Source organism: Equus caballus, chromosome 10, assembly GCF_041296265.1.
Source record: "Equus caballus isolate H_3958 breed thoroughbred chromosome 10, TB-T2T, whole genome shotgun sequence".
In the NCBI taxonomy this organism is placed as follows: domain Eukaryota; kingdom Metazoa; phylum Chordata; class Mammalia; order Perissodactyla; family Equidae; genus Equus; species Equus caballus.
In genome coordinates, this window is record NC_091693.1 from 10,755,744 (window position 1) to 10,778,000 (window position 22,257).

The 22,257-nt window shown below is 57.3% G+C and overlaps 1 protein-coding gene and 1 long non-coding RNA gene across 9 annotated transcripts in view; one reads left to right on the forward strand and one right to left on the reverse strand.

Moving 5' to 3' along the window:
* Positions 1 to 22,257, reverse strand: part of AKT2 (AKT serine/threonine kinase 2) — a 47,776-nt gene that overhangs the window by 20,270 nt on the left and 5,249 nt on the right. Inside the window, exons 1-5 of one of the 8 annotated variants that reach the window (XM_070224424.1) lie at positions 12,059 to 12,612; positions 11,753 to 11,851; positions 9,791 to 9,850; positions 8,827 to 8,954; positions 1,479 to 1,607 (exon numbers count right to left, since the gene is read on the reverse strand). In XM_070224424.1, coding sequence (XP_070080525.1) covers positions 1,479 to 1,607; positions 8,827 to 8,872 — 175 coding nt within the window. In that variant the 5' untranslated portion in view covers positions 8,873 to 8,954; positions 9,791 to 9,850; positions 11,753 to 11,851; positions 12,059 to 12,612. Of the gene's footprint in view, positions 1 to 1,478; positions 1,608 to 8,826; positions 8,955 to 9,596; positions 10,007 to 11,752; positions 11,852 to 12,058; positions 12,789 to 21,137; positions 21,322 to 22,257 lie in introns of those variants that run through there. The other 7 variants (XM_070224423.1, XM_070224425.1, XM_070224426.1 and 4 more) reach the window with 7 other exon arrangements.
* LOC138915918 (uncharacterized) lies at positions 10,038 to 14,135 on the forward strand. Its single transcript, XR_011422382.1, has 2 exons — positions 10,038 to 10,165; positions 12,728 to 14,135. It is a non-coding gene; the product is annotated as an uncharacterized lncRNA (long non-coding RNA).

The following is a 22,257-nucleotide window of genomic DNA, read 5'->3' on the forward strand; positions in this document are numbered from 1 at the left end:
TATGAGGACTCAGTGGTCAGGGCTGTGATGCGAGGAAGCCTAGGAGGCTGCCAAGCCAGCCCGGGGCTCAGGGCTTCCCAGAGGCAGGGGCGTCTCTGCACTGAGACCTGAAGGAACAGGGAATGCAGTCAGACTGAAGGGGGCATCATGGACAGAGGCCCAGAGGTGCAGGAGGGCACAGGACGTCCTGCTCCAGGCGTGAGGAGGCGAGAGGGGAGACGGGTGGAGAGGCGGGCAGGGGCCAGCCCCAGGGCTCAGGGGGCGAGGAACCTGGACTTCGCCCTGAGGGCAACCGGGAGCTGCAGAAGGCTTTAAACAGGGAAGGGACACGAACAGATTTAGACAGATTCCTCGGGCTGCCATGCAGAGGGCAGGACAGAACAGAGGCTGGGAGCCCAGGGAGGAGGCCGGGGCTGCACCAGATTGGGGCCGTGGGCAGGGGAGGAGAGGGCAGCTAGACAGGCCACAGGGGAGGTGGGGAGAGGTCCCCAACATGAGGACCGGGGGCAGCAGGGCCCTCTCGAGATGGAGACAGGGAGTAGAAGGGAGGAGCGGAGGGAAACGCAAAGGCCCATTTGAGACACGGTGGGTGTGAGGGACCTAGAGGACAGACACCCAGGAAGAAAAGTGCAGGAAGCTGCTCCGGACAGGCTGGCAGTTCAGGTGACAAACGAGGCTGGGAACAGCCATGCCATGGTCACTAGTACACGGGGAAAGCCACCAAGACAAGGCTTTCAGCAGGACAGAGAGGGGACTGAGGCTGGACTCCAGAGAGAGTGAGTGGGGGCACTCTCGAGGGGTGAGACTGGGAAAGAGGAGGAGCAGGGAGCTGGGCAGGAGAGGACAGTGGTCTGGGCCAAGAAGTGACAGTAAAGATGGCCTTGTCTGAAATGTTCTTAGGAAGTGGGACAACGAGGACATGGTGACCGATCAGGTCAGCAGGGAAGGAAGGAAGCAGGGGGCAGGACCATGGTTCTACACGGCCAGGCAAGGGCTCTGGGCCTGCCAAACTTTCAGTGGCCAGAGTCCAGCTGGAAGGCACCACTTCGGATACACAGAGGGGACGGAGGACATGAGGTGAGCCCTGCCATCGGTTGAAGAGGCGGCCACGGCTGCCTCCAGGTTAGAGGGACAGGGGAGCAGGCTGGTACGAGAGAGCAGAGACCCCTGACACCAGCCAGAGCCACGGGGCCTGGCCAGCAGGAGCCAGAGTCACAGAGGGGGCGCTGCCTGGGGCAGAGGGCTGGGGAAGTGCCTAGCTTCTCCCTTCTTCCCGCTCGACATCGCCCACCATACAGCCCCTGGGCTCAGCTGACACGGAGGTGGCACAGGGAAAGGTGGGAAACAGATCTGAGGACAAAGAGGCCCTGTCAGACCCACAGCCCCACTGTGCGGACCCCCATGTGCTCCCAAGACCTGCTAGCCATTCTCTGAACACCCAAACTCTGGCCCACCCGCCCGCCCGCCAGGAGACGCACCTGCGACAGAGAAGTTGTTTAGGGGGGGCAGGGTCTGGTCGGGCGCCTCGGGCCGCTCCTTGTAGCCAATGAAGGAGCCGTCACTCTTCAGCAGGAAGTACCGGGGCCTCCAGGTCTTGATGTATTCACCTGAACCAAGGCGGGGGCAGGGAGAGGTCAGGGCAGGCAGCCCAGGGCGCCAGGCGCCTTCCCAAGGGGCAGCCTGGTGGGGGGGTGGGGGAGGGTGGACAGGAGGGCGGGCAGGAGAGGGCCTCTCCCAGAGAAACCCTCAGGGCGGCCCTGCTGACGCAGGCTGGCTGGGCTGGGCCCAGGGACCCAGAGGTCACGCCTGGCAGGAAGGCGCCTGCGGCAGTGCCCCAGGGCAGCAGCTGCCTCAGCGTGTGGCCAGCAGCAAGTCACCCCTGCCAGCGCGTGGCCTTGTCCCAGGGGAGGCCCAGGCTTCCAAACACACATGCCCTGTGGCCCTGTAAGGCCAAATCCCATGGGCCGGGATCCGCCAGGACAGCCGTGCGGGTGGATCAAATGTCACAACACTGTGCCAGGCAGGGGGTAACTGTTGCTGCGCCCTCTGAGTGCCCCTTGACCCCTTCCATTTGTTCTAACCACGAATACCCAAGCACCCCGTGTGTATACACACACACATACACTACAAGGACTCGCTCCTCAGAGGGCTGCTAGGGATAGCCACACGAAAACCTTTATGTAAATGTCTATAGCAAGATTATTCATAACAGTAAAAAGGGAAAACAACCCAAAAGTCCACCAACTAATGAATGGATAAATAAAACGTGGCATATCCATACAATGGAGTATTATTCGGTGGTAAAAGGAAACGAAGTATGGACACGTGCTACAACATGGGTGAACCGTATCGTCTGCTGAGTGAAAGAAGCTTGCCACAAAGACCACAAATCATACGGCTCCATTTATATAAAATGTTCAGACCAGGTAAATCTATTAAAAAAAGTGGATCAGTGGTTGCCTAAGGCTGGGGAGGGTGGGTTGTCTAGGGGAAGACGGGAGGGTGATGGCCAATGGGGAGAGCGGGTTGCTTTTTAGGGCAGTGAAAATGTTCTAACATTGACTGTGGTGATGGATGCACAACTCTGAATACACGAAAAACCCCTGAATCGTACACTTTACATGGTTGAGTTGAGTGGTATGTGAATTATATCTCAAGCTGTTAAAAAAAAAAAAAGAGATGGTCACCATAGGCATCCAGCTTAGGGCCCAGCACACTGCAGGCACTCAATAAATGCTCTTTATCATCAGCCCATTGTGCAGACTGTGCCAGGCCCTTAATCCACACAGCACAAGGGGAGGCAGGATGGCAGGGCGGCCACCAGGAAGTGGCTTGTCTTCTCTGAGTCTGTTTCCTCTTATGGGGACATGCATTAATTGAAGAGGAAGATGGTAAGGATGATGATTAGATAATACTACAGTGGTACTTTGCACCAGGCACTGTCCTAAGTATCTTGTAGGTTTTAACTTATTAAATTCTTCCAAATGTAGATATTAAATTACTCCATGCATATAAAGTTCAAAAACCAGCAAACCCTCCAATTCAACAGCATATTAAAAGGAACATACACCATGATGAAACGGGTTTTATCCCAGGAATGCAAGGGTGGTTCAATAAACGAAAAATCAATGTGATACACCACATTAATAGAACAAAGGGAAAAAAACCACATGATCATCTCAATCAATGCAGAAATAGCATTTGACAAAATCCAACACCCTTTCACGATAAAAATACTCAGCAATCTAGGAAGAGAAGGGAATTTCCTCCACATGATAAGGGGCATCTATGAAAACCCACAACTAACATCACACTAGACGACGAAGGACTGAAAGTTCTCCCCCAAGACCAGGACAAGACAAAGACGCCCACTTTCACCACTGCTTTCAACACTGCACTGGAAGTTCTAGGGAGAGGAAAAGAAAAATAAAGAGATAAAAGGCATTCAACTTGAAAAAGAAGGATAACTATTTTTATTTGCAGATAGCATGATCCTATAGACAATCACAAAGAATCCACAAAATAATTACTAGAGCTAATAAACAAACTCAGCAAGATCAACACACAAAAATCAGTTGTTTCTGTACACCAGCAAGGAAAAAAATTAAGAAAACAATCCTGTTTACAGTAGCATAAGGAGACAAAAGATTTATAGTCTAAAAACTATAAAACATTGCTTAAAGAAAGTAAAGACTTAACACAAAGACATCCTGTATTCACGGATGGAAGACTTGATATATTTAAGATGCCAACACACCCAAAGCAACCTACAGATTCAACGCATCTCATATCAAAATTCCAACAGCCTTTTCTGCAGAAATGGAAAAGCCAATTCTCAAACTTACATGGAATTCAAACTGATACAGCAAGGGGTCCCAAACTGCCAAAACCATATTGAAAAAGAAGAACCAAGTAAAAGGACTCATACTTCCCGACTTCAAAACTTTATCAAAAAGCTACAGTAATCAAACAGTGTGGTATGAGCATAGACACACAGGCCAACAGAACAGAACCGAGACTCAACAAGTAAACTCGCACACCAATGGTCAACTGATTTCCACCAAGAGTGCCAGGACCACTCAATGGGGAAAGACTAGTATCTTCAACAAATGGTGCTGGGACAACTGGGTATCTTCATGCCAGAGAACAGAGTTAGCCCCCTACCTCACACCATACACAAAAATTAACTCAGAAGAGATCTACTTAAATACAAGAGCTAAAACTATAAAACTCTCAGAAGAATATATAGAGGTAAATCTTCATGACCTTGGATTTGGTGATGGATTCTTAGATATGATACCAAAAGTAGAAGCAACAAAAGAAAAAAATAGAGTGGACATCATTAAAATTTAAAACTTTGGTGCAAAGGACATTATCAAGAAAATAAAAATATAACCAACAGAACAGGCAAATATATTTACGAAGCATGTATCTGATAAGCATCTAGTATCCAGAATATATAAAGAACTCTTACAACTCAATAAGAAAAAGACAAACAGCCCAATTAAAAAGTGGGCGAAGGACCTGAATAGACATTTCTCCAAAGATATACAAAGGCCAACGAGCCCATGAAAAGATGCTCAACGCCATCAGTCACTAGGGAAACGTAAATCAAAACCATGAGATACCACTTCACGCTCAGGTAGAAAGGCTGTAATTTTAAAAAAGAAAAAGAACACGGTTGGAGAGGATGTGGAGAAACTGAAACCCTTGTGCAGTGCTGGTGACAAAGGAAAATGGTGCAGCCCTTTGGGAAAGTTTGGCATTTTCGCAAAAAGTTAAATATAGAATACATCATAGATTATCAATATGGAATATATGGCTGGATTTTACATATATATAGAATACATATATGATCTAATTATATAAAATGTATTAGATCAGGGGGTCGGCCCCATGGCCGAGTGGTTAAGTTCGTGTGCTCCACTTCGGCGTCCCAGGGTTTCGCTGGTTCAGATCTTGGGCGCAGACATGGCACCACTCATCAGGCCATGTTGAGGTGGCGTCCCACATGCCACAACCAGAGGGACCCACAACTAAATAATATACAACTATGTACTGGGGGGATTTGGGGAGAAAAAGCAGAAGAAAAAAAAAAGAAGATTGGCAACAGTTGTTAGCTCAGGCGCCAATCTTAAAAAAATATATACATGTATCAGATCATAAATATAGAAAATATGACCCAATTTATAAAATCTATATAAATACAGATTATAAACGTGAAACACATGACCTGGGATTCCATTCCTAAGTGTATACCCAAAAGAACCGAAAACAAGTACTCAAATTCTTGTACACAAATGTTCATGGCAGCACTACTCACAAGAGCCAAAAGGCAGAAAAAACTCATATGTCCAGCAACAGACATGTGGAAAAACCAAATGTGGTGCATCCATACAGTGGAATGTGGTTCGGCCATAAAAAGGAACCAAGTACTGATACACGCCATGACACGGATGAGCCCCCAAAACACTACACTAAGTGAAAGAAGCCAGACACGAAAGGCCACACATCGCAGGATTTATTTATATGAAAGGTCCAAAATAAGTAAACTCATAAAGACAGAAAACAAACTGGTGGCTGCCAGGGGCTGGGAGGCGGCAGGAATGGGGACTGACCGCTTAATCAACACAGGGTTTTCTTTTAGGGTGGAGAGAACGTTGTGGAACTAGACAGAGGCAGTGGTTACAACACCGTGAAGGTACAGAAGGCCACTGAATTAACACTTCAAAATGGTTAGTGTTGTGTCATGTAAATTTCACCTCAATTGAAAAAAGCAAAATAAAACTTGAAAAACTCACCTATGCTATTGGAAGTTAGGGGAGTGGTTACTGCTTGGGGGGGGGGGGGCCTTCTGGGGACTGTCTTGTTCCAGCTCTTGATCTGGACCCTGGTTTGGGGGTGACTTTACGACCCAGGCACTTACCTGTGGTGTTTTATACATCGCCAAGAAGCCAAGAAAAAAAGAAACATAGAAGGAAAGGAAAATCGTCCTCACAACAATCTCATTTTACAGATGAGGAAACTGAGGCACAGAGAGGCTCCATCACTTGCCCAAGGCTCACGGCTGTTAACTGGGAGGGCTAGGATTGGAACCCGAGTTCGCTCTGTCCAGAGTCCACGCTCTTGCCCACTATGCTGTCGGCCTCTAAACTGGCAGGCGGGGCTGGCAGAGGGCGTGCTGAGGCTGTGTCAGAAACGTGACCAGCACGTGGCAGGAGCGACTCCAGCAGTGTTCCTCACTTCACCCATTCCTGGAGCAGAACTTGCTGGGCGAGAGACAGCCTGTGGGCCAGGCCTTCAGAGCACTGGTCCAGGAGTCAGAGGGCCCAGGTTCAAACCCCAGTGCTGTCTCCTTGTCGCTGAAACCTGGGGCAAGTCAGTCTTCTCACCAAGCCTCAGTTTCTGGTCTGTAAGCTGCCCGCCCCACAGGGCAGCTATGGAAGCGCGGCAAAATCAAGCTTGCCTAGCGCAGAGCCCCGTGCCTGGCACACAGTGAGCTGGGGCTGCTGCTGCTTCAACCACCAGCAGTGGGGTGGAGTAGGTGCCAAAACAGCAGCCGTGAGCAGGGCCCACCTGGCCTGGCCTGTCTCTGTCGGGCCGCTGCTCAGAGTGACGGGCACCGGGAGGCCCAGGAGCACCGTGTGTGCGCGTGCATCTGTGCTGCGAACCCAAGGCAAGTGTGTCGCACCTAGGCCATCCCAGCAGGGCGTCTGCCCCGCCCCCACAACATGAATGGAGACACTGAAGCCTAGGAGGGGCTGAGGTCCATCTGAGGCTATCAGCAGCCCTGGACCAGACAGACCCTCAGCCCCGCAAGAGTCCTCCGGCCACCTCCCAGCCCCTGCCCTCCAGCCCAGGGAGCCACAGGCCTGGGGAACCTCAGGAACCCGAGATCCTGACATGGCCTAAGACACTTCCACCACCCACACAAACAATCCCAATCATTCATTCAACAATCAGTTCTTGAGCGCCTACTGCGTGCCAGGCACTTTTCTAGGCACTGGGGATACCACAGTGAACAAGGCAGATAAAACCTCTGGCCTCAAGGAGCTGACAAGGCCATAGGCCTCGGTGGCCAACCCATTTTACAGATGTGAAACCAAGGCTCAGAGAGGTGACACAGCTTGCGCAGTCACACCAAGAGGAAGTGGCAGAGCCAGGGTTAGAACCTTGACATCTGCCAAGGTTCAGAAAGCTCCACAGACAGCCCCAGACTCAGGGCCCGATCAGGGTGGGGGTCTAGGCCGCGGTGCCCCGAACGTCACCCCTGTCTGGAATGGGGAGTGGAAAACGGGTCTCCCCGGCTCAGTCTGATGGGGGAGCCTGGCCTGGGGAGTCCCCTCCGTCCCTTGTCACTGCTCCGTCTGCAGCTGGGTCAGGGCAGGATGGAGGGGGCGCTTCTCGCAGTCCCCGCGGGCCAGCCCATCAGCCTCCCGGCCCTCTTCAACAGGCCCAACCGCCCCTCTCCCAGGCTCACCCCCATGCTACCCTCAGACCTTATTCAAACGCCCCTTCTCAGTCGGCCCCCCACCCCAGCCCCCTCAGTCCCTCTCCTCGGCACGAGCACCCCGGACACGCGCGCCTGCTCGGGCGCCTCCCACCTGCCCACTAGGTGTCAACTCAACACGAATGTGGGATTTTGCCTGTCTGGTTTGTGGCCGGGTCTCCTGTGCCCAGAAAGTGCCTGGGACAGGAGCTGCCGCATCCATGTGGGCTGAGTTAATGAAAGCGCAGAGAGCGGCCACCGCAGGCCCGGCACCCTCCCTCCCTCCCTCAGGGAAGGTCCCCTCCTCCTCATGGCAGCAAGGTCCTTAAGCACGTGGCTCTGGGGACAGGCGGCCTGGGGTCTGAGGGCCTAGTCTCTTCGTCTCTGCCCTGTGAGTGACTTCATCTCTCTGGGCCCAGCTGCCCACCAGCACAACCGGATCAGGTCACACCCTGGCTCACGACATCCTGGGCTTCCAGTCGCCTGGAGAGCTAAGACCCAGGCCCCTCCGCGGTCTGCAGGGCCACAGCAGCCGGATGCCACATCACTGTCCACCTCACCTCCTCACCCTCACCCTCGCTCGCTCTGCTCCAGCCATTCTGGCCAACTAGCCGCTGTTCCAGGCACACTCTGACCTTTGTCCTTGCTGTCGCCCTCACTCAGCTGTGTGTGGGGCTCACTCCCTCACCTCCTCCAGGCCTCTATTTGCTGTCACCTCCTCAAAGCAGCTTCCCCAACCACCCTATCTCTCTCCAGTCTCTTCGCCCTCAGCGTTCCTACTTCTTACAACAGCACTTACCACCACCTGATATCGCGTCTGCTTATTTGTTTATTATTTGTTCCCACCTCCCAGTGCAATATAAACTCTATGAGGGCACCACGGTGTGCCCAGAGCCTGTGACGGCCTGGCACCCCACACACACGTAATGAGCATTTGCTGAATGAATGAATGCTAAATATCGCCTCGCTGTGTTACTTCAGTGAACTGACTTGCCCTCTCTGAGCCTCAGTTTCTTCATCTATAAAGTGGGGCTATGAATGAGATCACTACTGCAGAGGCACAACTCGAGGGCTGGCCCGTGAGCTCATGCACAGTGTCCAGGGAGGACTGGAGCCTGAGCCCCAGGCAGATCCACGACTCCCCTGCCCAGACCAACGTGAAGGACCCCACAAGCTGGGCCTGGAAGGAGCGAGTGACCTGGGGCAAGTAGGCGGGGCTCGGGATGCCAGCTCCTGCGGTGGTAAGGACCCTGCACCTCTGCCTCCCGTGGCAGCAGCTGCCGGGGGACCACCAGGGAGGGGGAGACGCCCAACCCAGCGGGCAGGACCACCCTTACCGCGCTTGTGGAGCCAGCCTTCTTTGATGACAGACACCTCGTTCATGGTGGCAGCGTGACACGCTGTCACCTAGCTCGGGACAGCTCAGGGCAGCAGGACATGCAGGAGGTGCAGTGGACAGAGCAGTCTGCAAAACAAGAGAGGAGCTTATCAGAGAACAGGGGGACTCGGGCGGCCCCTCCCGCAGGCCAGCCAGGCTCCGAGGCCTCTGGCTGCTGTGCTTGTCCTGATCAGGGTGGAGCCAGTGACGGGGGCAGAGCCCTGCCCTGGGGGCCCAGTCTGAAGGGGGACATGTGGTTGAGTCCCCAGGGACCCTAATCTGGAGGGGGGAGGCCCCAAGCCCCTGTCCTCAGAGTCCTACTCTCTGGAGGGAGCAGAGCTCCCTGGCCAACGTGCAGGCCAGGCCCTGTGCTGGGGACACCCAGCCCCTCCACCCACCTCACGCCTGACAGGCTCCGCCCCCTGCGTCACTCCCATGCCCCAACGCTGAGGTAACCGGGATGAATCAGACAGCCCTGGGCACCTGAAGGAGCGCTTACAGCCACCAGCATGTGCCTGCCACCCCCCAAACACACACACACACTCTCTTGCTCTCCTTTCTAAACCAGGGAGCCACCAACCTGCCACCTTTAGTAAACCAAGCACCCCCACCCCTGTGTCAGGCCACCCCAAGTCACTCCCTCAGCCTCAGTCCCTCCTTGTCCCCACCAGGGGACAGAGGAAGGACAGGTCTCGGGCGCTCCGGTTCTTGAGCAAGAAAGCAACCTACTGCGTATGCACTTGTCTGGGCCCAGGAGCCAGTCCTCAGGGCTCAAGGGAGGCCCTGGTCCCTTCCCCGAGACCTCCGCTTCTGTCCTCAAGGGCCAGCGGCCGACAGACTGACGGACGCCGAGGCCGCTGCTCCGTCTCAGGTTCCCAGGGCGGAGGGGAAAAGGGCGGGAGGCAGCCACCAGCTGGGCCTACCTGGAGCCGCGGGCCTGGACAGGGGCCACGGAGCCCGAGGCGCCTTCTGCCTTTCCTGGCCTGGGGTTATTTGTGGACAGCAGGTCAGGAGCCGTGGCAGCCTCCAGAGAAGCGGCAGCTGGCTCGAGGGACAGCGTGGGCATCAGCTTTCTCTCGTGCCCCAGGGGAGCTGGTGGGCCGGACACACTACTGCCTGGCATGTGACAGTGGCCGGCTGCCCGGCCCCAGCAGGGAAGGGAGGGGGGTGGGAGGCGGCGGAGGAAAGACAAGATGGACAGGGACGGGGAAGGAGCCGGCGGGCTGAGGACCCACGGCCTGCACTCTGAGCTGCAAAGGCAGGGCCCGGAGCAATGACAGGGGCTCCGTCCCCACCAGGTAAGACCGGCGCCCCAGGGGGCTCACACCCCACGGACCGAACCCCAGGACCGCCAGAAACCTGCTCCTAAGTATCCCGCCAGTCTGAGCTTCAACCTCTAAGGTGACCAGGCTCCCCACCCTCCTCCTCCCACCCTCCCTAGGCCTGGCTCAGGTGCCGCACTGTCCTCCCCAACAAGGGTCCCATCCCGCCTCCTCCCTGGCCTCCCCCCTCCAAGGTGTCCCCCTTTCAGCAGCTAGAGGGACTCTCAAACCCAACCCAGTCTGTCTCCTACTCCAAACCCTTCCGTGGATGCCCTCGGGCCCCGGGAAAGAGCCAGGCTTCCCGGCTTGGGACTCAAAGCCCCTCGAACCCGGCCTCCGCCGACCTCCCTTCCAGCTGCCTCCCGCCCCTGCTCAGCCTGGCAGGCTTCCACAGCCCCTACCCCTGCCCCCCAACCGTGTCCCTCACCGGCCTTCTCCCTGGGCTCCCAGCCTCTGCTCTCAACCCCTGCACCCCATCTACACCTGGCCCTGGCCCTCCCCATTCAAATCCCTTCTGTGGCTCCCCAGTGCACTCAGAACACAGAAGGCCCCGCCTGAGCCAAGAGGCACCTGGAAAGCCCTCGAGAAAGGCTAACGGCATGACAATGATGGCACCTGGCACAACCCACCTCTCCAGCACCCCCCTCCCCACCCCTACTCTCTGCCAGGCTTCTGTCACTCAGGCCCTTCCCTCTGGCCTCCATCTCTATACCTTCTGGGAGCTCTCCCTCCTCCTTGAGGCCTCAGCTGAACCAATGCCTCCTCCAGGAAGCCTTCCTGAGCTCAGAGGGTACGCTCTGTGCACGTCCTTGGCCAATTCCCCCCACACCTCCAAGTGTCACCTCAGGAGACCAGCACAGCACCCGATGTCTGTTAAGTATACGATGAACGACCCCAGGTGTCCCCAGCGGAGCCCCAGGACCAGACACAGCCACGGAGACACTGCCAGAGTCTACTCAGGCCACCGGCTTTTCTGAGTGTGTCCTAAGCTCCAGACACTAGCCTGGGGCCCAGAGACAGGGTGTCAGTGAGACACGGCCCTGCCTTCACGAAGCTCCCATCCCGGTGGGGGAGGCAGACAGTCACAAGGCCAGACAGCAACATCAGGAGGTGGAGAGGCACTGGGGAGAAAAAGCAAGCTGGGGAAATGGACGGCAGCACGGGAGCTGTTAGCACGTGGTGTGGGCAGACGGGAGCAGGGAGGGAGCCATGCCGACATGGGGGGAAAAGAACTGCAGGCAGGGGAACAGCAAGTGTAAGCCTCTGAGGCAGGAAGGAGCCTGAGACTGCCAAGGGGCCGCTGTGGCGAAGGGCTGGGAGCCAGGAGAGGTGGGCGGGAGAACCCCAGGGCCTGGAGGCTGCGGGGGAGCTGGGAATTCCTCCTCTGCACAGGGGCCGATGCCGCACCTGCCCCGTCGGTCGGAGCTCAGCTCGGGATAGTGCCCCAACGGCTGGCATGGAGAACGCGAGGTCAAAGGAAGGGCGGATGTGAAAGGAAAGGACGGGGCCAGGGTCCAACCTCAGCTCCCCGCTCCCTTCTCCTGCCCGGCCTGGCAACCTCACCTCTCCAAGCCTCCGCGATTCAGCAGCAGCGCTAAAGCACCCACTGTGTGCAGACGTTTGGCCTCCTGCCTGGCTCCCAGTGGACACCCAAACATGTGGCTGCCACGATCAGAAAGAGAGAAGTGAAGGCAGCCAGGTGCGGCCGAGAGCAGTCAGGGATGCAGAGTCCAAGAGCCACCGCCAGCCAGGGGCCTGGAGAAGGTGCCGGAGCCCCCGCGCAGTCTCCAGAACACTCCCAACCACCCCACGGAGGGGCTGTGACCATGCCCGGGGCGGGGAGAGGCTCAGAGAGGGGACGCCATTTACCTCGGGTCTCCCAGCTGAGTGGCGGGGCCCTGGCCACTGCTCGGTACACAGAGCTGCTGGTTACATGCTCATTTCAGCGACTCAGAGGCCAGCAGAAGCTTGTGCGAGGGCAGCGGGAGGAAGTGGAGGATCCCTCGTGTCCTGCCAGGATCCTGTCCCGTCCTCCCACTGAGGGTGGCGCCTCAGCGGGGTGTCCGTGACGCAGTCCCGAGGTGATGAAACACAGGCACTGTAGCCAAGAGGATGGCCTGCTCCCCGGGGAGCTGCCGACGGAGGACGCCCAGGCGGGAGGACAGAGACCAGCCTCTGGAAGCCGGGTGGCAGCATGCAGGGGCCTGCCCTGGCCGCCTGCCCACAGGCAGCACACCCCACGCGGGGAGTACCCGCACGGCCCCAGCCCCACTCGCTGCTTCCTAGGGTGTCCGGGGCTGGGTGTGCTGAGGGCCGGGGCTGGGTGTGCTGAGGGCCGGGGCCAGAGCTGCAGCTAAAGGCTAGAGGTGACCCACTTGGCAGGCAAAGTGAAAAGAGCAAGAGTACCTCATGGGAGAGGACAGCTACACAACCAAGAAACACACGCACTCTCATTAGTTATGAGGAAATGCAAATTAAAACCACCCACCAGGATGGCTGAAATTTTTTCTTTCTTTTCTTTTTTTTTTTTTTTTGGAGGAAGTGTAGCCCTGAGCTAACTCTGCCACCAATCCTCCTCTTTTTTGCTGAGGAAGACTGGCCCTGAGCTAACATCCGTGCCCATCTTCCTCTACTTTATATGTGGGATGCCTGCCACAGCATGGCTTGACAAGCGGTGCCATGTCCACACCCGGGATCCGAATCGGCAAACCCTGGGCCGCCGAAGCGGAACATGAGAACTTAACCGCTGCGCCACTGGACTGGGCTGAAATTTTTAAAACTGATACGGCCAAATGTCGACAAGGACGTAAAGGACTCGCCACTGGTGGGAGCATAAAATGGTTCACCCTCTATGGAAAACTATTTGACAGTTAAGAATTAACACCCAACACATGCCTATCCCATGACCCAGCAATTCCACAGCCCCCCAAAAGAAACATGTCTATTTGTTTACCAAAAGACACGTACTAGAATGTTCAGCAGCAACACTCACAGTAACCTCCAAACTGGAAACAGACCAGGTGTCCACCGACAGGACAGCGGATAAACAAACAGGTGAATGCCTCCCGTGGGGCACTGCTCACAATAGGAAGGACCCAACTAGTGACGTACACGACAGGGAGGACGTGTGAGCACAGCACACTGAGCGGCAGAGCCAGAGGCGCGGTGGCACAGCCGGAAAGAGGCCACTCACAGCCCCTTCAGGACGGGCGCCGGGCCTTGTGTGTTTAGGGCCGCCTTTCTGCGAGGGTTTTGGGGACCAAGGGTGTTCTACCGCGATTACACAGGGCCTGGTCTCACAGTGACTCGTTATCCTGTACCATATAAAACGCGCTGAACAGTTTTCTGTATTTTATGACCAAAGAAGCAACAATGAAAAACAACACAGGTCTGGGAGTCCTGAGGACAGAGGGGAGCCAACATCAAGCCTCCTGGCTTCCGGGCCTTTCCCCACCCCATCCCACCCCCAAGGCTGGCCTGCCTGGGTCTTCCCCGCAAGAAGGCCAGCTCGCCAATGACGGAGGACGACGACCCTGCGGTCTGGAGGATCCGAACTTCAACCCCGCAGTGCTCTGCAGCCTCTTGGCCGTGTGGCCGCAGGCGAGTGAGACCCTCGTGTGCCCTGCCGTGCCGCGCCGTTCAGCGATGAGCTGAAGCAGGGACGTGCACCCAGGAGGGAGCGGGCGGCACGGAGGGAGCTGGGGGCAGACCCTGGGGTGCGCCTGACCCTGCACGGAAGAGAACAGGACGGGAACAAAAATGACCGCCCTCAGCAGCCAGCTCTGAGCAGGAAGTGGGGAGGCGATCGGAGAGGGGTCCCCAACAGGGCTCTGACTACCCTCGCAAGGTTTATTTCCTAAAATAGCTGCTGAGTACACGAGTGTCACTTGACTTACCCTATCCTGACCTCTCAAACACTCTAATACATTATTTAAAAATTGTTTAAGACACTCTTATTTCTATCTGCCTGACTCGTGGGTCTTGTTTTTCAATGGTTTTGGAACCATGGCTCCCCCAGAGGCTCCATCTCCCAGTGCTGGGATCAGATCCACGAGAGACTGACAGGACGACGCAGGGCCAGGCAGAGAGAGGCCCTCAGATGACTGTCTCGTCCTAGCGGGCAGCCCTGGAATGGACTGGGGCCTGGGGAGGGTCCTTCCAAACCTGTTTCCTCATCTGTAAAATTTGGGTCACGGTGGTTCCTGCCACTTAGAGGGTTGTGAGGCCTCGAGGAGTTCCAGTGCTTCTGTCCTCACCCCTCCTACAGTCGGGACCCCGTGACCACCTGAGTCAGATCCCATTCCCCCTCTGCTCAAACCCTCCCGTGTGCCCACCTCACCAGGAGTAAAAGGCAAAGTCCTTAAAGGAGCCCCAGGATCCTACAAAATCTGAACCGTCCCCACTTTACTCCTCCAAACACACTCTACGTCAGTGGTGCCTCTATCATACTGGGACACAGCTACCTCAGGGCCCTTGCACATGCTGCCCCTTGAATCAGGAGTGCTCTTCTCCAGATATCCTCAGGGCCCACCCCACTTCCTTCAGCCTCTGCTCACATGTCACTTTCTCTGAGAAGCCTTCCTAACCTCTGTAGACAAAGGTGCACCCACTCTACCTCCCCTCACTCTTTATGTTTCTTACATTCTCCAAGAGCGCTTGTCACTGACGTTATTACACACTTACTTATTTACCAGTTTATTGTCGATCTCTCCCCACTATGGTGTCAGCCTGCTAAGGGCAGGGCATTGCAGGTCCTCGGAGGACTGCACTGTGCTGGGTACACAGGGAGCACTTCATAAGTGTGTACGGAGTGAAGCCCTGTGCCCACGGCAGGCTCCCAGTCAAATCCCTTCCTCCCAATGCTCAGGTTCTTCCTCTCTCGCCCCCATCCCTGACCTGGCTTTGGTGCCAGACAGCACAGACAGGATAAGTCTGGTAAAGGCAGACGTGGCGGGGGGGGGGGGGCTTCTGGCACTGCGACCCCCCCGGAGCCTCTGTCACCTGCCCTGTAATCTGCACCTTACCTACAGCTCCTACAGCAGGACATGCTCAGGAGACAAAGTCAAAAGCGACAGGACCCCGCCGTTGCACAGGCAGCACCTGCCAGTGGGAGTGTGGGAGAAAGGGCGCTGGGGTGGGCGGAAGGCACCAGCCCCCTCAGGCTGGCGTCGTGGGAGGCACCTCAGCGACACGGACAGTGGAAACGCGTGTCCTCGGAGGATGCTCTCCTGCAGGAAACCTTCTGCTGGGCGCGGAGCTTCCAAGTGCTGGGCCTCAGCCTCAGACCCGAGCTACCTGGGGTGCGTGATTCTCGTCATGGAGGCTGCTCTGCACACGGGAGGAGGCTTAGCCGCATCCCTGGTCGCTACTGCTCAAGCCAACAGCACATCCTCCCCACCAAGGTGAGTATCAAAAGTGTCCCCTGGGGGCAAAGCCACCCCCAGGTTGAGAACCGCCGTTCTGAGGGTATTATGGCTGGAACAGTGAAACCCTGGGAGCAACCCACATGCCCACAGTAGGGGTCTGGCATTGCAGTCCTGGCTAACGCGGTGACAGGACTAAGAGGAGGGAACACCCACGTGGCCCCAGCACCCGCCAGGCACACCTAAGCGCTCTGCACAGGCGAATTCACCCTCACGGCGACCCCAGGCGCCTTCACCCTCTCCACTGTAAGGAAGAAACTAAGTCACAAAGTGAAATGGCTTGCCCCAGTCACCCGATCAGGAGGTACGGAGCTGGGCTGGGGCCCCAGGCAGCCTGGCCTCGCCACCACACCGCCCCACACGGCCTCCAGAGGCAGGCAGACCTGGATTCGGGTCCCTGCTCCCCGACTTTACAGCCTCCCCCCGTCTCAGTTTCCCTCTCTGTGCAGTGGGATGGGCTCAGCACAGCGTCCCGCCCTGACTGAGGGTCCGTCCACCCGACAGACACGCCACAGCCATCCTCCGTGCCAGATCCAGCCTCCGCGGGCCGACACTGCCTGCCGGCCTTCACTGTGCTCACGGCACAACAGAACACCCGGGCCGACCCCTTCTCTGACACGCACACCAGCACGCACCACGTGGCCAATTCTGACACGCTTATTTCTTCACAGGCTGACACGACCGAGATCGACAGGCAGCTCACAACCCATGTGTAAGTCTCACCAACAGCATCCTTTTCAGAAAAGCAATTCCACACGCAACAACGGACCTCACGGGGGATGGCCTCTTAGGCGGAAGGCGTGAGGAGGCACCTGTCTAAGCGCCACATGCATAGGAGGAATTGTGCCAAAGGGCCCAGAGAGGCCGCATAATGGCTGAGGAGTCAAGGTGGCCTAGGGAAGCACAGGCATGCCAACCTCAGCCCAGCCAGCTGCTGTGTGGCGCTGGGCGAGCCACTTCCCCCTTCCTCACCTCGGTCTCCTCACCCAGGTATTAGAGAGAAAACAGAAGGTCCCTCCAAGGCTGTCGTGAGAACCAAATGAGTTAATCCACAGACAGCCCTTGGGAGAGAGCCAGTACAGCAGCTGCTCCACACCTGTCAGGTGGCGTTACTTCCTCTGCTCGGTGGGGACATGGGGACCCTCACTTCCTACGTGCTACATTTCTGTAACACGTCGATTTTTACCTATTCCACCTCCTTGGTAGGAAAGTGGCATTAAAGATACTTTTCCTCTCTTAAAGGCCACACTCCCCCCGGGTACCCCATCTGTCTCCTGGGAGCAGGCAGGGCTGGAGGCAGGCTGAAGATGTGGGCAGGCTGCCAAAGATCCTGGGAGGCGACAAAGTACCAGAGCAGACCTCCTTCTCTTCCCCGCCGCCCCCCACACCTTCCCCCTCCCTTGCCACGCAGGGCCTTACAGCCCCCACAGAAATCACGGCAAAGGCCGTGCCTGCCTGGCCACAGCCAGAGGGACTGTCCAAACACAGCTCTGACTGTCCCTCCTTGGCTCAGGGATCACGGCCAAGGCCTCATGGAGGCTCCAAGTGTCCACCTAAGGTGACCCCTGCCTGTTCTCCAGCCTCATTGGCCAGCAACCCCACCACACACACTTGCCCCTTCTCTCAGTCCCTCAACACTCCTCCTTTCTCTCACCCCAGGGCCTTTGCACATGCCAGTCCCCTGCCTGGCTCCCTGCTCACCTATCTTCACCTGCTAAATCCTTACTTCCTTGGGGAAGCCTGCCCTGACTGTCCCCTGCCCCACAGCATGTCACAGACCCTCAGAGCTCGGCCCTCCTGTCCTCTCACAACACCCCCCTCTACTGTGCTCAGTCACCTGCACAATGACCTGGGTGAGAGTGCCTCCCCACAGGACTGGGAGCTGCTCAAAGTCTGGCCTGGTCCTCGCTGTGTCCCCAGCCCCACCCAGCACAGGCCAGGCCCAGAGCCTTCACTAATTCAGGGTGGGGGTGGCTAACAGAACCGCAGCTCCTAGTTCCGCCAAGCAAAGGTGAAACAAAAAGCCTGCATTCATTCATTCCACAAATATGGCCGCCACGCTGTGTCAGCGCTGCTGGGTCGCCAAGGAGGCAGCAGGGACCAAAACAGAACTCCCTGCCCTGGGGGTTTATAGGGGGCGGGGCGGGGGAGCGCGGACAGACATTAAAATGACTGAGTTAAATAAGCCGGCAAATTACAGAGTACATCAGAAGGCGACAATGTTATGGAGAAAAGCAGCATACGGAGGACTCAGCGTGTGGGAGGGGGCGAGGGTTTCGCTTTCACACAGGGGGGTCAGAGGAGGGCTCAGCGACATGGGGGAAGCTGGGCAGAAACCTGAGAGATGAGGGGGCCACGGAGAGACCTGGGGAGAGGGCTCCAGGCTGAGGAAGAGCGAGGGCTGGCCGGTGTGGGATGGTCAGGAGGTGACGGAGGGGAGCGAGGCCCCGTGGCTGAGGAGGAAGCGGGCCCCCTGGCTGGGCAGGGCCTGGGAGGTCCCTGTAAGGGCTGTGGCTACTTCTCGGAGAAAGACGGGGAACTGTCGGCTTGTGGGGGGATGGGGATGCGGCATACACTCCCACCATCTGGCTCACTTGGGGACCACGAGAACTCACACTTTACGGATGGGGAAACTGAGGATGGGAAGGAGTCACTGAGTACCTAAGGCCAGGCAGTGGGACACAGTGGAGGAGACGATCATGCGGTCCCACCTTGAGCCTCTGCCACGCCCCTCTGCCCTTGCTCCCAAGAGCCACAGCCCCTCCCCCAGCCCAGCATCCCTGACGCCCTGCAGACCTGGGCTGCACACACCAGGACGTGCGCACACATGAGGGCCCTCCAGTCTGGCTGAGGGCTTCCTCCCTCACAGGCCTTCCTCCGCACCATCATCCTCTGCCCGTCTCCCTGGCCAGGAGCTCCGCGGCACGGCCTGATGGGATGAAGCCCCGTCTCATCCTGAGGGCACCTAGGAGCACAGAGGCAGGGTCCCGACCATGGCTAACACTTATTGAGTGCTGACAACAGGCCACGCCTGGATTAACATTAATCCTCACAGCAACTCTAGACATAGATGCTATCACTATCCCATTCTCCAGAAGAGGACGCTGAGACCCACGGAGAATGAATCATGAGCCCAAGATCACACAGCGGCTGAGTGCAGGAGATGGCTGATCCAGCCAACAGAACTTTCTCGAACGATGGAGCTGAATTTGTACTTTCATTTAATTTTAATTAATCAGAATTTAAATAGCCACACATGGCTAGCATACTGGGGGTACAGCTCCAGAGAACCTCTGCTAAGGAAGCCCGGGAGCCTGAAGGCAGGAGGAGGGGTGGGCCACCACAGATGCTCACAGGTCGTCCCAGCTCGAGGAGAAGCTGCCACATGACCCCAGCGCTCTGAGCCCTTAGCCACTCAGCCCAGAGAGCTGGAGCAGGGCTCGGGGGTCCACACCTGCAGCTGGAGCCCTGGGCGACCCCAATCCTGACCACACATCCAGGCTGCGCGGGCCGTTTCTCTGCACCTCAGCATCCTCGTCTATAAAATTACATCTTAGTATCAACCTGATCGAGCATATGTTATTCCAAAACATGCTTTCTTTTGACAACCCAGGGTGGTCATGGGAACCCAATGAGACGTCTTTCCAGCACAGCTGGGGAGGAGGAGGCCAGTATCTTTGGAAGACAGGCAGCAACTACACAAAGGCGAACTCCCACGTCAAGGGCCAGCCTGAACCTCCCCAAGTCAGAGCTTGGAAATGGCAGCTACATTAATCCTGTCGCTAGTCGGTTAAAAGGAATCATCCAGAGGATTCATGACATGCCTCTATTAAGTTTTTGAAAATACCATCTAAATGGAAACACACAGCTACAAAAAGTAGACAACTCACACACATGACCCCAAACACAGGCTCGACACCTACCCTCACCCCCCCCAACCTCCAGGTCTCTGGACACCAGTTTGAGAAGCACGGCCCTAGGCACCCCAGACCTGCCTGCGGGCCCTGGGCCCTGCCACCCTCCTCATTCCCCCCCACTCCCCAGCTCCAGCCACAGTGGCCTGCTCTGAGTGTCACCACCACATGGAGGTACCTCCCACCTGAGGGCCTGACCTGGATGTACCCACCAGGCCCATTCCTTGGGGCTTTCACGTCCCTGCCCGAACGCCTCGCCTCGGGTGCCCTCCCCAGGCCCCACTCCCGCCAAGTCCAGCTGCAGGCCGATCCCCTCCTCGGCCACACCGGCACTCACAGGGCACAGGCTACTTTCTCCCCCTCCTCCACTAGACCAGGTGCTGCTCCCTGGTGTCCAGAACGGCACGCGGCACACAGTAGGTCCTCCACAAATTATCTGGTGAGAGACTGGAAGACACAAATGCCCACAAAGAGCCAAGGGCTGGCTCCATAGGCCAGCGAGGAGTCAGGCCCCAGGCAGGGATCCCTGGGCATCGGGGTGGAGAGACGCGGCCGCACCCCATCTCCCCGGCAGGCATCGAATGGAGCTAATCCACTCTTCCAGGGCGACTGAAGCCGACACTGTGCCAGCCCCGGCCAGCAGACGAGAAAGTAACAGAGCAATCACAAGACCCCAGTAAGCGGGGCCGTGGCCCTGGTCAGAGGAAGAGCCGGCCTTACAAAGGCAGACTCCACCCCACGGAGGGCTGGGTTCAAATTTCATGCCTGTCACCTACTAACACTGATTTTCAGCAAATCCCATGACCTCCTTGGGCCTTCGTGTCCTCACTTGTGCAATGGCAGAGCGGCTGTGCCCAGCTCCCGGGCTGCGGTCAGGAGTGCCGAGCACAGGCACGCAGGGCCTCGGGGTGGGCCCGACACAGAGAGGCCGCTCTGGTGGTCATGGGCTTTCTGTGCCTCGGTTTCCCATCAACAAAATGGGGGTGATACCACCACCCACCTCACAGGCTGCTGTGTGTCCTAGCTCACACGCATGGAGTGCCCTCTGGCCGAGCAGGGGCTCAGCGATGGGCGTGATGGATACTCCCATCTGGAGCCCTCTGCAGGGGGACCTCAGCTAATGGGCCCTCCACTCCCTCCCAAGGCTCCAAATGCAAACCCACTCTGCCACCCAGCAAGCCCAGGCTGGCTGCACCCAGAGCCCCTGCTCTGCTCTCAGGTGCCCATCCTGACAATCTCCAGCAGCAGCAGCTCAGATCCATCGAGCACCTTCTCAGGAGGCCCAGGCCCAGCACTCGCTAAGACATTAGCTCCCTGAATCCTCTCAACGATCCCAAATGGCGGGGATGTTACCATTTTCAGCAGAGCAAAATGCATCTCAGAGTGATGAAATGAGGCCCCCAGGGTTACACAGCAACCAAGGAGAAGCCAGGAGCACAGTTCACACCCAGGTCTGCTGCCCCCAGCCCGGACCACTATGCAACCACCCCCAGACCCTGAAGGCCTTGAAACCAGGCTGGGAAGGGGAGCAAAGCAGAGGGAGCACCCCAGTCTATTCGGAAAGGGCCCACGAGGTGGCAAACCAAGAAAGGCTTGGATTTCTGGCCTCACCCTTAGAAACAACATCTGCAGACGAGCTTCCTGGGCAGGACGGCGGGGCTCGAGGAACTTCCTGCAGGGACCTCTGACATGTAGTCTCCCCTTGGCCAGCCCTGGCCTGCTGTGCCCTGCTCCACGCACCCAGCACAGCCGAGGCCTGCCATGGGTGCTGAGCTGGCGGTGGGTCCTGCCCCCTTGGGGGCCAGGCCGAGCTCGCACCCCGCTGCCCCTCCCACGCCCGCTCCCGCCCTCCCTCCCTGCTGGTCCTGCTCCCAGGGCTGTCTCCCTGAGCTGGGCCTCTCGCTGCTTGGCTGGCTGTCCAGAGGAGCCTGCCACGGAGCCACCCCACCGTACAGCCCAGGGGCCTGGTGGTGGAGAGCCTTTCACTGAGAGCTCTGGGAAGGCGGAGAGGCCCAGGGAGGGGTGGCCTTGCGTCCCCCAGAGGCTTAGAGATCCACTGCGCAAGACACTCCTTTCTATCCCCCCATCCCCGGGGATTTCTGGAAACGGCAGGTTTGCTCTGAGGGGGCTCCACTCCTTCTAGGAAGACACCCCAGAAGGAGCCTGGGGAAAACCATGGCCAAGCCCCTGCTCAGTGCACTACGAGGGAGGTGCCAGGCTCAGGTGCGGAATCAGAAGCCGCCCTCACCTGCGCTTACCAAGCACCTCCGCCTGCAGGGCGGACTGTGGAGTCACAATGCCCAAATTCACAGCCCATCCCCAACGCTTCCTAGTTGGGGGCTCCCCAGGCCTCAGATATCACCATTGTGATGTGGAAATCCAAGCCGATTCCTTCTGAGACCGAAGGGTCTTCACTCAGGTCCTCCGTGACCCCTTCACGGCACTCCAGTCCCTATCTACACATCACCTCCTCCAGGAGGGCCTCCCTGATCATCTCCGCTAAAATATAAAACTCTCCCCATGCTCTTTCCTCTACCCCCGTTCACTCTGCCTTTGTTACACCGATCACCATCACAGATGTGATGGCTGGGGGCCTGTCTCCACCAGACGGTAGACCCACAGGGCCTGGTCTTCCAAGTTCGAGAGCGGCCCCAAGAATGTTGCAGGACCTCCAGCCCAGGAGCGGAGAGAAGGGCACAGTCAGCAAGTCTGGCTTTTATCAGGTATGGCT